At 44.6% G+C, this 15748-nt stretch overlaps 1 protein-coding gene across 1 annotated transcript in view; it reads left to right on the top strand.

The window, feature by feature from the left end:
- LOC135908470 (phospholipid-transporting ATPase ABCA3-like) overlaps nucleotides 1–15748 on the top strand; it is an 84585-nt gene that overhangs the window by 53008 nt on the left and 15829 nt on the right. Inside the window, exons 18-21 of the mRNA XM_065440248.2 lie at nucleotides 2333–2486; nucleotides 6640–6765; nucleotides 8371–8628; nucleotides 12176–12423. Of these exons, the coding sequence (XP_065296320.1) occupies nucleotides 2333–2486; nucleotides 6640–6765; nucleotides 8371–8628; nucleotides 12176–12423 (786 nt within the window). The remainder of the gene's footprint in view (nucleotides 1–2332; nucleotides 2487–6639; nucleotides 6766–8370; nucleotides 8629–12175; nucleotides 12424–15748) is intronic.

Genomic DNA, 15748 nt, shown 5'->3' with positions numbered 1-15748 from the left:
TTTGCGATTCAAGCCACAATTAAAAAGGTAACTAATTAGAAGTAATTCATTAGGTAATACCTCTTGATGAAAAAAATGCTTGCCGTAAGTACATACGACTACGGCTACTATGCAGTCGGTACGATTTCTCAAGACCTTTTGGGTATCTTTAAAATATTGGTCCAAGTGAGCTGGGACACCGTATATATATATATATATATATATATATATATATATATATATATATATATATATTGTGTGTGTGTGTTTGTGTGCGTGTGTGTGTGTGTGTGTGTGTGTGTGTGTGTGTGTGTGTGTGTGTGTGTGTGTGTGTGTGTGTGTGTGTGTGTGTGTGTGTGTGTGTGTGTGTGTGTGTGTGTGTGTGAGCGCGCATCTATGACAGCCCTTTCCCGACAGCAGCAGTCTCTTTCCTAAGGTTTGGGCATCGTCCAGTAAGTGAGCTGATCTCAAAAATCGCAAAGAAACATCACCAATACCCGATCCTCCAGAAGAGACGACTGAGCGACATATGATTTCATCGTTTATGTTTTGCAACCAAAACGGAGAGCAGGGGACTGATTCGGATCAATGCGGGCGGCTTCGGCGCTGCCATGTTGTTACACTAGTCATTCTAATAAAGCACCGCCCCTAACGCTAAATAAAAAATTTTGCGTGCCTATGTATGTCTCTGAGAGAGAGAAAGAGAGGTAAAGGATGAACTTTAATAAAAAGAGCTTGCTCGGGATTTCCGCTGATGAGTTCTTCATAGAGTTCTGCACAAGCGCATTTAGGGCCCGATATTTCATTACACAATGTTTTGCCGTACGGTATACTTAAAATGGTTTTATAGCAGAATATTGTTCAAAATAAATAAACTGGAAACTCTCAAAGCCGTTCGAAGCCAAACAGACAAAGTTCGGTCATATTCATTCACTGCGCGTTAATCCCATGCTGGATGAAACTACTGAGAGGTTCAACAGTCCTTATCCTTCACGCAATTGAAGGGTTACCGTTGTAACGCCGATTACAGGGTCGGACAGCAGGTAATGGTTGTTCTCGACGGTGGCCTCCATGTCACCCAGCGAGGGTTCTTACACACTTGCACCAGAGAACCATACTTGACAGAATGTATACCCTTGGAAAAAAAATTAAATTATGGGGTTTTACGTGCCAAAACCACTTTCTGATTACGAGGCTCGCCGTAGTGGAGGACTCCCTAAATTTCGACCACCCCGGGTTCTTTAACGTGCACCGAAATCTAAGTACACGGGTGTTTTCGCCTCAAATTGAAATGCCGCCGCCGTGGCCGGGACTCGATCCCGCGACCTCGTGCTCAGAAGCCCAACACCATAGCCACTGAGCAACCGTGGCGGGTCATATACCCTGGCATGTTTGGGACTGCTTGTTTAGTCAGCGATAGCAAAATAATAACTGTACCTTTGTTGTTATGCCTGCGCGCGATTAGGTTGTACATGTGTTTTAGCCGCAGATTCAGTTCATTTAATGGGGAAAGAGGTTATATGGCTCACTGTAGGATAGACCTACATTTCATTACTGCGCCATCGTCAAGACTCGCTGGAGTGCGTACGAAGCACCATACCACTACTTTGACTTTGAGTGAGGCTTTGACTTTGACTACTTGAGTTCGATACAAAGGCGGTACGTACCCGCCTCGCTCGTCTGTTTAACACCCTAACCTTAATTCAGATGCTGTCCATACAACCCTACGAAGATGCAGTCACTTTCCCAAACACTGTATAGTCCTTCGGGTCTCAGGCGCATGTATTTTTCGTATCTGCGTAAATATGCACTTTCTTGGCAAGCCTTCGCGCAATGAATATTACAAAAAATGTGGCACCAGTGTGTGCGTCCGTCCCGAAGTGCTGGTCATGAAAAAAAGTAAGTAATAATATGAGCGTGTGTATATATATATATATATATATATATATATATGATACCATTCTTGGCCATGCAGGAAGTTAAAAGATCCTTTAAAAAATAGCTAGCTTTTTCCAGTAGTGAGTGTGACACACCTGAAATATATGAGCTTAGCTACGTGAATACCGGAAACAGTTCTTATTTATGCGTACGCTCAATTCTACGTGAGAAAATATATGAGCTGTAAAAGTACTACCGCACTAATAAAACCCTCCAATGCAAGCATGTTATGCCAGAAAAAGAAATATGTGGATCCCATGCACTATGGGAATCGATGTAAGCGAGCCTTTCTTTGTTGTTCGCTTTGATTGACGATAATTAGCGGTGATATTGACGGCGATTGTTTAATTTTTTCAATGTTCAGTCCGACATGAGAGTGGCGAGTTAATGTGAGTGCTTCTTTCTTTCTCTGCAGGTGAAGCACCTGCACATCATCGCAGGAATCGGCCCGTTTCTCTACTGGATCACCAATTTTCTCTGGGATTTTATGTTTTACATGGGCACCGCCATCTTTATCTTGCCGCCCATAGCCTACTTCCACGCGGAATCACTGAATTTCAGCTACATTCGTAAGTCCGTCAAGGTTTCTATACTGGAGCCCTATATAACGTAAAACTATTCCAATCTCCTGACGTCAAGTTTCCGTAACCACCGACGCAAGCTTCGGGTGGTAACCCGCAGCGTTTGAAAAGCCCAATCAAACGTTGTCCTCGTTTATAGGAGATACTTATTTTGCTTTCAAAGTGAATAGCATTGTCCACATTGAGCAGTTTTTTTTTATCTAATTGGCTGACACGAGGCGAGGGGCACGCACAAGTGTAGAGGGCTTCGATGGGTCCGAGCCCCCACAAGCAAAGCAGGTACCCGGATGAGAAACGCATCTGCGATTGGTCCTTTTTCCCTTGCTTAGCTTGCGGTAGCTGGTCGAAAATTGCGGCGGCGTACAACGGAAGGATAAAAATGCCACTAAGACGGATCCTCAGCAAGGAAGAGTCGTCAGAGTAATGCCGATAACGTTAAACTGCAACGCAAAAAAAATGTTATTACAGCGAACGCTGTATATTGCTAACCTTCCGTAGTTTATTTTTTATGTATTTTTTGCGTCCGACAACAGAAATGGACTTAGCGTCTTCTAAGAAACTCATGCGGGTGCAGTGCGGCTGCTCAGATGTCGAAATGCGGAACAGGTTAGAACGCTCACCGTGGAAATAGCGTTACGTCAAGGTTATCGCAGTGTATTAGCAGGAGATGTATCGGCGCTAAAAACAGCTGCGTTATCGATGGGGCGGACGCGTATATTTCGTACAATCGAAGAACAACATGCGTACGAGGAGCGCCGGAGGGAACCGCAATGAGAACGTAAACGGCGGCGGCTCGAAACGACCGCCGACGAGGAATGTTCCCGCGATGCCGAACGAAAACGACGATCGCGAGCCCGGCCTTCTTCGAACGAGGAACGACGCCAGACTTGCAACGCAAAAAAATGACAGCCATTCCACTCTGTGAAGATGGAATGGCAGCGAAAGCACTTTGCTTTTCGTTTGAAAGCTTTGACTGTCATCATGTTTTGCTGCCATTCCATCTTCACAAAGTGGAATGGTTTTCATTTTTATACGCAAATAAATCCATGCTACCTGGCAGCTCCGACTTGCCGATGCCAGTGCGATCGGTGGGCAGCCATCTTCTATTTCTTTTGGAACGGAGCACTGCCTGGCTATTCAGAAAAAAAAATTCAATTTGATTCGGCATATCAATGCGCCTTTAACGCCTAGACGTCATATAGACGCGGCGAGTTTTCGCGGTTTTATGACGTCGCGTGACATACAGGCGAAGTGAGCACAGCCCGAAAACGCTTGACCAATGGCAGAGGGCTAATGGCGAAAAAGGCATGGAATCATAAATAATTATGGTTCTTTCGTTTGGTATAATCACGCCTAATCAGTGTGCACAAATCAAAATCACATGAAAAGGGGCGTCTTCGCCATTTTCGTGACGTCGCGTGACAGCCAGACATACGGATTGGGGGTAGTCCGAAATTTTTTTTAGCATTCGTCTAGGGTTGATTGCAGAATTGGAATAGAATACTTTGGAATAGCTTTACGTTATAGCACCCCTGCGCTAAAATACTACAGACTACACCGACATATGCCTGTAGCTCTTACATTGGAGTAAAGGTTGCTTCTCAGAGACACTGGCTTATGGCCTTTCGTGCAAACGTGCGTTGGCAACAACAATTATATAACCTTGTACGCAAACAAAGCTGTCCTGTGGCCTTGCGATTGAGTTTTCGTTAGAAATGGTGAGAAAAAAATTTCCTTAATCATGTTAATACTACGTGTTTGACTGTATTCTCATATCACCGGACGAATACAGTGGGCTGTTGCGTATGCTGTGTCGGGCATTATTGAAAATTGCCGATACTTCAAGGCACAGCATACTAAGCCTTTTTTTATTAGGATAGCAAATAAATGGACACTCTGAATGCATTTCTGCCGTCGGCGTCGCCACCGCCATGATGTTCCGTATAAACTACAAGAGGCGATAAAATTGTCATCGCGCGCCGTTGAAGTTGAAGTCGAAGTTGAAGTTTACTCATATGAAAAAACATAGGTACATAAATGTAATATACAGACGAGAGTCCCAAAGTAATGATACTGAAAACGGGACCCTCGGTTAGTAACTACAACAGAATTGTAACATAGTTGGCAGCATAACAGTGGACAGCATAACGATATATTAGTTGCAAGAAAAGGAAATGATAACGAAATGAAAAAAGAAAAAAACCAAACAAACTATGCTCTAATCGGTATAGTGTAACAGATATAGCAACGGGAGTGACAAAATTTATACATTTGTTAAAGGCAAAAAAACAAAAATAAAGAACGAACAAAGAGGGCGAAAAAATGTGGCGCAATGTGAACACTGCAAAAAAATAAAGAGTGGGTGATACTTATCAGCTAGCTGATTATGAAAACACAGATATTTATTAGGAAAAATTATCAGAGGTTAGCGAAATATCTTTTAGCGAAGCTTTGAAACGCTGAAATGTAGGTAGTATTTTAAGCGCAGCAGGCAAACGATTCCAAAGTGTAATGGTAGCGAATGTAGATGTTTTTCACCATAGTTACTACGAACTGATGGTAACAGAAAATTATAATTAGAAGCGAACCTAGTAGGGTTTGTATTTCTAAGGGAGCTGCTTTGAATATATTGAAAGGTCAGCTGGGAATCAAGCAATTTATAAAACATTATTGCTAAATTGTAGTTGAATAATCTTTTTATACATAAAATTTTGTACTGCTCAAGCAGGCCGATGGCATTAGCGCGCGGTGAACTGTGAGTGATGATACGGATTGCTCGATTTTGTATATGCTGAACTGAAGACAAGTGACATAGATACGTATTACCCCAAACGATTAATCCGTAGTTAATGTGTGAATGAATGAACGCAAAGTAGAGTGCAAGCAATGCAGAAGGAGAAAAATAGTGTCGTGCCTTGATAAGTGCACGGATACCAAAAGCGCGCTTCAGCTTGACGTGATTGATGTGCAGGTGAAACTTGAGATGGATGTCTAGGATAACCCCTAGAAATGAAACAGAGTCTCTAATGGGAATAGAATGATTGCCTAAGGTTAACGAAGGAGGAATAATTTGTGATTTTTCGTGCGAATGAAATACTACACATTTCGTTTTAGATGGAGTAATGACTAGATCGTTGTCATTACACCAATTCATTAGGTGTATGCTGTGTGTGCTATTTAAAGGGTGCGAGGGTGAGCCGACGATGGCGGCTCATTCTCGTGCGCGCAAGGGATGAAAGCGGGAAGGAAGCGCGCTGTCTTCCGTCGCACGCAAGAGACCGCTCCTTCTACTCCGGCGGCTGCTGGGTATATGGCTCTACCACCTGTGCCTTATTTTGAACGTGATGTGTGATGAGTTCATAGTCTAGGTCCGGGGGCTCGTAGCGTTGTGGCCGCTTTGTTCTCGTCGTTTATTTCGCGTTGAAGCGAGAGGCAGCACGAAAATCAATTCGCTCGCTGCTGCTTCCGTTCTCCCTCACGCCAGCGTTCTGACAGCGAGTGTCCGCGCTCATCGAGTGGTGTTTATATTTGCCTGTGCGCGTGACCCCATGCTTGTTAAGTTAGTAGGCGAATGTTTACGAGCTCATACGGCCGATAAAGCTACTATCCTTACTTCTTACAGCTGTCTGTTAATTTGCTATCGCAATCAATGCTTCGCCTTACGTTCGAGACTGTGACATTTATTTTTTTCATTTCACTGCTAAACGGGGCCGCAGAAATAAATATTCACTAGCATGGCGCTTTCTCTCCAGCCATGCTGGCTATATATTTTCAGTGCACTGGAAGCGACGCGAAAATTTCGTTGAATCATCCGATGTAGTTTGAAGTAAAACTTACGTTTGTTCTACGGGTCATCGCGTGCACCTGTATTGCCTCGGACGGAGACCGCGAAGTCTTTTTGCGAATATTAAGTCGGTTTGCAATACGTCTTTGAGCACTTGTCAATATTTCTTGTTTGCAAATTATGCAGTTCTCACTTGTTAACCTATGAGCACGAAGCTGACTGTGAAACAGAAAGCTTTGTTACATTCTATTATTTCGCAAAGCTTGCTGTTTTATATCATCGTGCTCCAGACCAGTTAGTTGCCGACCGAGATTAATAGGTGCTGTCTGCTTGTTTTTTGCTCTTCATATCCCACAGAACTCATCTTTATATTGAATATCCTGCACGGTTACGCCGCGCTACCATTCATCTACCTATGTTCCTTCTTTTTTGACAACCCTGGCTACGGATTCTCTACGCTTGCCATCTCCACGTTTATAATATGTAAGTAGGCGATTTCGCTGTGCGCATACAGCTACTGCCACATATGCTGCAAGCACGCCTGCTTTTCTTTGCTTTCGCGAATAAGCGAGAATGAAGCCACAATAAAGGAACGCGAAGTTGTTGCGCTTTTGAATGCAGCGTGCGTCTACGAGATGTTTGATTACCCTTTCGCGGAGACAAAGCATTCACACTTGACGTAATGAACTGCACTGCACCTTTGGCATACATATGTTGACCGCCGTATGTTAAAACATCCCTCCACTCAAAACTCCACCTCTGCTCAGGAGAGTGGGTGGTCGCGGTGCCTTTTGAGAGAAGTGGTCACTGCGCTTCCTTGGCGCACCATAGAGATTCTTGACAATCAAAGCGCCTTCTTCAGTCAAAGCGTGGCACTTTGCTCAACTCGAATTTAAAGCGGACGTAAGCATCAACCGGTCATCAGTTGAGATAAGTGGGAGACGTTTATAGTATTGGTGGAAGAAAAATTGGAGAAGAGATTGCTACGAATGGATCTGTTATGGTCATAGAGAGCGGTACAAAGTACACAGAAGCTTTGAGGAAGAAAAAAAAGAAATGCGAGATCTATACAAATATTGCTAGAACGAAAAACATATACAGCATAACTGACTAAATCAAGCAGGCTAGGTGACTATTTGTCACCGCCCCATTTCAAAAGCTATGCCAATAAATCACCCTCATCATAGCGTGAAGAAACAACTTGAACTCGAGGATGTTTGAGCATTCTGGGGTTAGTCATATGATGATTGGTGCGTTTGCAACCTCGACTTGACTTATTCGTTTTACATTCTTCTGACGCACGAGAATCTTTTACTATCGCACACCCATCTGCAGTAGGCGCAGTTAATCCAGTCTCCAGTCGCCAGCTCTAGGTGCAGCGCCGGCGCTGAGCTGAGGGTTTGGTGACTGGACAACCCACGACAAAGCCATGGCAGTTGAACTCTGCCGGCAAGCATGTGACAAAATAAAAACTCTGCATTTATCGCAGTTGTTATTCCAATTATATTCGCACAATTCCCGCCGCCCCCTGCAAAAGATCGCAGCCCCGTTGAAACGCTGCAAATTCCAATCTGTATGGGGAGAGAGCGGTCATTGGAGAATCAAGCTCGCTTATCCCTACTCAAAACACTCGAGTTCGTGACGTATGCAGACGCTACCGATGTGAGCCCGCAAGGTATAATTTATGTCTGTTCCGGGGATGCTGTTAAGGCCCGCCCGAATATCTCAAAACAATACTTGAATGGTGTGAAGTTAACTGCTGCTTGTAATGGGTATCTGTTCTCTGTGTCCTGTGCGCTGTAGTTATGCATAACTCACTGCCACTGCTCGTTCATGTCTAGCAGTCGGATAACTGAAGTGTAACTGACTGGGACTATCTTCGCGACACTAAAATGACCGGTATACAAACCATAAAACTTCGTTTTACCTAATGCCAATCCCCCGAGTTTCACGCTTAGACCAGGACGATTATGGGCTACCCATAACGGTGCTCCTCTAAATCACATTGCGCTTCTGGCGCGTAATAACCCAGAATCCGGTCAAACCTTGCGGTTACATCTCTCCACACTTTCTGCTTGCCATGCGCAGCGTCATTGTGCTGCGCGGGCTGTGTGTTCATGGAACACTACGCGGAAACACTGAGCAGCGTCCCCCTCACGGTGTTCATCACGACGGTGCTGCAGTTCGCGCGGCTGCTGCCGTCCTATTCGTACTCGCGTGGCATGACGAAGGTGCTGCAGTTGGCCTCTGAGAACGCCATCTGCCGACGGGGTGGACAGGTTCTCGACTCAGCCTGCCAAGAGAAGTCCGTCGCTTTCAAGATGTCACTGCAACAGTGCTGCACGCGTGAGGAAGCTCTATTTATACTCATTGCCACATAGTTTGCCATATGCGTGCTACGCGCAAACGACTTGCTGGCGCGTACGTTCGAAGTCGCAGAGACATGTACCACATGTTTCCGCATCGTGAAAAGTTTGCCGTGAAAAAAACAATCTGAGAAAATATGACAGTTTTAGTGACATTACATTTCTGTTTGTCACTTTTTCGGTAGCATCAAATATTCTGCCCGTTTTTTGCGTTGTTTAGGGAAAAGGTTTGGCATGTACGTCACTTAACTATGGGGTTGTATTTCGCTGCCCTCCTGATTGTAGTATTCAGAGGGCACGAAAGTGTCAAACGGTGGCATGTAGGTGGTACATATCAAACATGTATGGATACTCCGCTACAAAGAACATAGGAGAACACCTAGCCCTGCTGAACGCATCCAAGAATCAAATAAACCTGTACATGTGAGCGGCATGACTGGTTCATTGTGCAGTTTTTCTTCAAAAATTGAGGCTGTCTTTTCTGTGCATAAGAACACCGTCTGCTCAAACTTGCCTAAGTGCTACGTGAGCAATGCTGCGATGCTCACAATCATTTTTGTGCTGCAATGCTGCACAAAAATGTTAATTCAGAATTCAGAAGAAACGGACAAAACTAGTTTCGCTACCGAATAATTCATAAAACCTACCCAATAGGAACTAAGTTTGCTAAAATAAATACCTGTCTTTCAGCGTAAGCAATGAAAGAAAAATCATTTTGATTAAAATGTTATCACATTGGTATTTCAGAAAATTTGCTGCGTCAAGTACAAAATGTTGAGCGTTCTCATTTTTTTTTTTACACAGTGACGTTATAGAGTTGACATCACACATCAAGCATGAAGTCGTCAAACAGTTATGAGATATTTTAATTAGAGGTTAAAATCTATTTCGGAGTATTTAATCTGCCAAGATCGACATTCTTATGACGTTATCTTACAAAATAAACGTTGATGAAATAAAAATAGTTATTTTGTTGTCGTTGCACTCGCGTGTGTAAGCCGCAGCGATTACATGAATCATAGTACCTTGCTGGTGAAGCAGCGCACAAACACGGACACAGTGAAGACAAGCAGGAATAGACGACACTCGCTGCACTCGCAACTATTTTATTTCAGAACACATACTTCATGTTTATATACCTGCGCACCCTCAGGCGTCAAAGCAAATCAGGGCAAGATTAGAGGTTTTATATATATATATATATCGTTTGCCCGCTCATATACTCGGGCGTCAAAGGCATGGCACTTATCTATCATGGTGTGCAATCCTATCGTAATTTGTTGCAACCCTAACAACCACTTTTATTGCACATTTTCTTTTCTCTTCTTTTTAGTGTACTTCCAAAAACGCAACCTCACCATGGCTTAGATGTACAGATGGCTGACTGATACAACCCTCTCCCCTCTTGTGAATATGAAAGGCTTCGATTATTTCCCTGGTTAGTGCGCTGCTTCACCAGCAATGTACTATGATCACTCACCAACTAGCCCAACTTTCCACGTTACAGATTACATGAATATTGCGAACTTAGGGAACTCCCAATAGGCGAAAATATCGGTTCCAATACGCAGCGTGTCCAATGCACAGCTGAAATAGCAAATGACCAAGCAGAACGAAGCATGTGAGCACCAGGGATGGCTACCTAATTTGCACTCGATCGTAGTTTCACAGACATACTGCGTCACAAAATTTTTTGCAAAGGAATTGACAGGTATGATCCCGTTGCTTGGTCACACAACAAGCAGGCGCGTAACACTGCCAACGACGCAACGTTGACACCAGTGGATGTCTCAAGTGGTTTCGAAACTGTTCGTCAAAAGCCCATTTTTCTAGTAATTGGCCTACTATGATGCCGATGCATCTGACGACTGAAAGTATTTGCGATATGGTGGTTCGTCACGCCGAAGATAATATTCAGTGCATTTTGTTCAACCATCGCCTGCAAGATTGACCTCTGGGCTAAATCTCCTGCTGCTTACTTTCACCCTAATCAATACTTTAGTGCTCCTTATTGGTTAATTTATCGTAGCAAGCTGTCAAATCTATATGCATTTGCATAAGCATACGGTAAATGTGATCTCACGTATACCTGTCATATCAGTGCCCTGTCGAAAAATATACAAATAACCCTCACCAAAATATGAGCATATCAGCTACTCATGCAAAATCTCGTGTTATACTCGTGCGATATGTGGTACGCTCCGCATGATTTACAAAAATGTTCTGAACTTGAGCTTATTTGTACACCTTCATGGCGACAAAATTAAAGAAAGCGAAAACATGACACGAGAGGAGACCTAGTCCTGTCCTCTCTTTCTTGTCCCGTTTCTTTCCCACGGCTTTCTTCCACCATGAAGGTTTATGTTATAAGAAAACACTCGGGATCCCCATATGTGCATATAGCGGACATATGGGGTACAGGGGATATTGGAAGAGGTATGGTAGCGTTTGTGCCTATGCGCGCATTACAGCTGCGTACATCAACTCTCCGTCGGCAAACAAAGCAGTTTCAGTAATGTCAACGACGTTAGAGTTGGCTTTTGCCCTTCTAAATCTTGACTTTTTGCTCTGGGTTTCAAACGAATAACCATTGGTGACCGCACGAAGTGACCAAAATAACAGCACCACTATAATGCAGGCAGCTTGGTCGGCGCGTTCCTGATGAAAAATGCACTCTGCTAACAACTATTCTTAAATAAAATTTTATGATCTAACCACTTAATATAGTGATCATGAGACGTGAAGTAGTATGCCAACTGAGACAGCCCGCGGCACTTAGAAATCTCGGCAGCAACGCATTCCTGAGCCACCATATCAATCTCTGCAGTTTTGCCTGCAGAGTAGCGGCATTAAAGCTTACCGAGTGCCCTGTGGTAACGGTCTCACGTTGGGCCGACTCGTTTGGCTTCAATCGTATCGCGCAATGATCCATCCTAGGTCTTCTACTTCTTGCGTGCTGAGTAAGTGCCCATTGTTGGCCAGTCCTCCAGAATGGATACGTCTCCCACTGTTGCGCAAGGGGTATAGAATGCTTCAATGTATTTAGACGTGTGGCAGCGACGTGCATCACACACCGCCTTCGCCCACGTGATATCGCTGCGTCAAGGTCACACGATGTGCATCCGCACATCGTGCGGATGCACATAAATGAAACCACGAGCGGATGCAATAAATACATCGTGCGGATGCAATAAATGAAACCACGATGTGCATCCGCACATCGTGGTTTCATTTATTGGCTTCATTTTTGACAAAATTTCCGCCATTTCGGCATAACTGGCACATCGTGCATGAAAGCAAACATTACATGATATTGCACTTCGCATAGGAGGAAAATAAACAAAATTGTGCGCATCGCGTTTATTCCTACAGCATTTCATTAACCGATTCTCTAAAGCTCCGCTTCACATACATTCCAACATATCCCTCGAACCAGCATGCTATTTTTTTTAAGCACTGCTCCTTTCAGAAGCCGGTCTCAGGGCAAACGAGGCGTCTGTTACGACTTCTTGTTTGTTATGGTACAGACATCGCCGACCCTGACCGTATGCTCTACGTGATCGGGCCTTTGGGCATTCACTGGTACTCGGCATTCTACGAGGTAATCACTCTGTTGCTGGAAGGTCCGCTGCTTTTCGGCCTACTGCTATATGCTGACTACCACTGGCTGCGACGAATCGACCGATTTATGAGCTTGCCCGAACCCGACATTGATCCACGCCTCCGAGCCTACCGTGGGGCGCAAGTCCTGAACGCAGGACTGTCACCCACCAAGGTACGTTTATGCTTCCAACGTGCACAGTGAATCGAGCAATTTTAAAACTAAAGTAACTCATTCATTCATTCATTCATTCATTCATTCATTCATTCATTCATTCATTCATTCATTCAGTGGATTTCCCGACGCAACATATTGCGTATACCGTCGGGGCGTATCTGTGGATTACTTTTGATAACGTCTCATTACGCGCATGGAGAGAAGTGCTTTTTAAAGATGGTCAAGTTCATTGTATATGGTAGAATTAGTTTCTTCAAACGCGGTTTATAGGCATGTAAGTGCTTGCATTTTTGAGGAACTCAAACCCGTAAACCGTTGGCCCAACACTTGTGCCGTGTTCGAAATAGTGACCACCTGGTGCCATTCCGAAAGAACAACGTGAACAGGGGAGTTAGTTGTTGCATATTTTAGGAGCAAGCATCACCAAACACAGAGCAGTCAACAACGCTGTGCTTGGTTATGCATCCTCTCGTTCCTCGCCGTATGTTTACCGCAGTTCGCTTTCAAAAACTGTCTTCCAGTAATGATATTCCGGTACACACACACACACACACACACACACACACACACACACACACACACACACACACACATATATATATATATATATATATATATATATATATATATATATATATATATATATATATATATATATATATTATACACAGTGTATAATGACACCAGGATTGTAAAAAAAGCTGTGCTCTAATTTTACTCCAACTGGAGCTTATCTTGTCTCCACGAAACGACTGCAATCTATTTGAGTGCATCTGATTTTCCTCACTCTCTGCGCACACTGCATTCTTATCTGGAACACTTTCTCACATTGATACGCACTTGTAGTTTGTTACCCGAAAGTACCCGGAACGCAGCGTTTAAGACAGTAAAAAAAAAATATGGGGTTTTACGTGCCAAAACCACTTTCTGATTATGAGGCACGCCGTAGTGGAGGACTCCGGAAATTTCGACCACCTGGGGTTCTTTAACGTGCACCTAAATCTAAGTACACGGGTGTTTTCGCATTTCGCCCCCATCGAAATGCGGCCGCCGTGGCCGGGATTCGATCCCGCGACCTCGTGCTCAGCAGCCTAACACCGTAGCCAGCGTTTAAGAAAGTAAACGCACGCAAGGTGACTGTTACTGCTTACGGGGAATGTAATGTCCAACATACGCAAAACTTTTATGGAGCGCAAACATAGCAAGGACAGGCTGTTTCTTCGAAGGAAGAAAGCCCCCTACGGAAAAAGAAGTTTTATTGAGGTTCCAATTGTCGCAGTTTGGGCTGTGTGAGCACTCCCGCAAGAGTTTCTTGCAACGTCCAACGAGGTTTGTGGAATGAGCATATGATCTTATTTATGGCACTATATTTTTCTTATGGGCAGGTATGCCGGCTAAAGCTGGATTCACACGATGAGGCGGATTGTCGATTCAGACCGCACGCGACCGTGATGTTGCTGAACTTAAATGAGTCGCTCCACTAACAGTTCGTCGGCGGCGTTTTTTTTGTGCACGGCGTGATTCAGCGGATCTGAGATACATCATGCCGACCATCTGGCTGTATCGGCAATCTGTACCTTCATGTGAATACCGTCAAGGCAGGCAAGTTCCTGGACATGTGCGCGAGCATCACTAAGGCTCGTGCTCACTGCAACCGCTAAAAGAGCACATCAACTTCACCAGGTAGAACGCAACGCTCCTAGTGAAGGGGCATGCGTATTAGTCAACGTTTGAAGAAAAATCGTGAAAACATATTCTTAAAGCATAGTTGTAGAGAACGCGTGAGCCAGATACTGGCCATTCGGGTACTTGATTGTCTGTCACACAGGTGTAGAGCGATAGAAATACATAATGCCACTCGTTAATCTCCTCTTCGCGATTATACAACAATGTCCTCCATAACTGTGGAATCTGGCGGATCAGCGATATCCAAGATTTGCGACTTCTGTAGCGTTTTGCTACGTAGGCTTCATTTACTGAGGCAATGATTAGCATTGAATCTTTCCTGTTCTTTTTTTTTTTTAATCGAAGCATTATTTGGCTACCTCCCGATACACTGGGTGTCCGCTTCTGGTTTCTCGGCAAGGTTACTGTCTTCGTACCATCGTGATCACCGTCGTCGTCACGTGACCGTCGCCAAACCATTGTCGTCACAGTCGTCCTCGTGACATCGTAGTCGTTGTCGTTATGCTGTCGTCGCCATGTCACCGTCGACGTGTATACGTATTGTCGTCGTCACCACTCACTCACTGCCGTCACACACATGCAATCACTCCTTCACACGGACACACACTGCCATCTATCAACACTTTGCGCAACCACAAACGAGGTCAGATAGTCAACTACCCGCAAACTGCTACACATAACATTGATTTCCGCATTGAGTAGCACTTACCTTCTTATTTTTATTCTGGTTAAAATGGATCCTTCCACTACGTCATCCCTTATCTTTCGTGAGTTGCTTTGCTGCCAACCTTCTGATTTAATGTAAATATTTAATTTTGTGGAATTTGATTGCCCTTCTAAACGGCTCTCGTCTGTTTGCATTCTATAGCTTGTGGGCGAAGTACGATTTAATACTTAATTACTCGCATTTAGTCTCCGCTGTGTAATGGGCTCTTCATCGCGTGCGATACTGGCGGTGGGAAGCACGAAAATGCAAGCAATGACAAAGACTGTCATTGTAGACGCGCTCTTTACACCGCCGAAAATTGTTACAAATCATGTCTAGGTGCAGCGTCGTTAAGGGAGCGCGTATCAGTCATGTTCGTCAACGATATGGTTTTTTGTTACATCTTTGCACAGCGCACCGTTATTTGATGAAGGCTGTGGCTAAACGTACGTCCGACGTACTCCTTCAGCTTCTGTAGAGCGCAGCTCTGAGGCGCCTGTTCTTGTGATGAGCGTTGGCGTCGTCCCTCGGCGTAATCGAGCGAACGAGCACAGCGAAGGATGAAAGAGCGAACGCGGAGCGCAGCGGGGAATGAAAGGCGGTAACGGCGAATAGAGCGCGAGCAAGAAAGCGGAGGGTGCAGTGGAAGCGTGTGAAGTAAAGTGGAGGATGAGAGTAAGAAAAGAGGGTGAGCGGAAAAGCGGAGTTCCGCACGAGACGCGCTCAACGGCGGCGACCAGGCATGCGGCGAGCGCGTCCACCGATACCTTAATATGCAAACAAAGCGCTGGCATGAGCTCTATACCCGCTGCGTATGCGCTACTTTGCCTGTGCCGTCGGCGCTGGAGAATACGCTCCGCGCGAGCCACGTGTTCCTGTGTTCAGCCTTTCTTTCTGACCAATGAGCGACGCAAACGGTGGAAACGCATC

This window comes from Dermacentor albipictus, chromosome 1 (assembly GCF_038994185.2).
Source record: "Dermacentor albipictus isolate Rhodes 1998 colony chromosome 1, USDA_Dalb.pri_finalv2, whole genome shotgun sequence".
Taxonomy (NCBI): Eukaryota; Metazoa; Arthropoda; class Arachnida; order Ixodida; family Ixodidae; genus Dermacentor; species Dermacentor albipictus.
The sequence above is the reverse complement of the archived record's forward strand: the minus strand, read 5'-3'. Positions and strand labels throughout refer to the sequence as shown.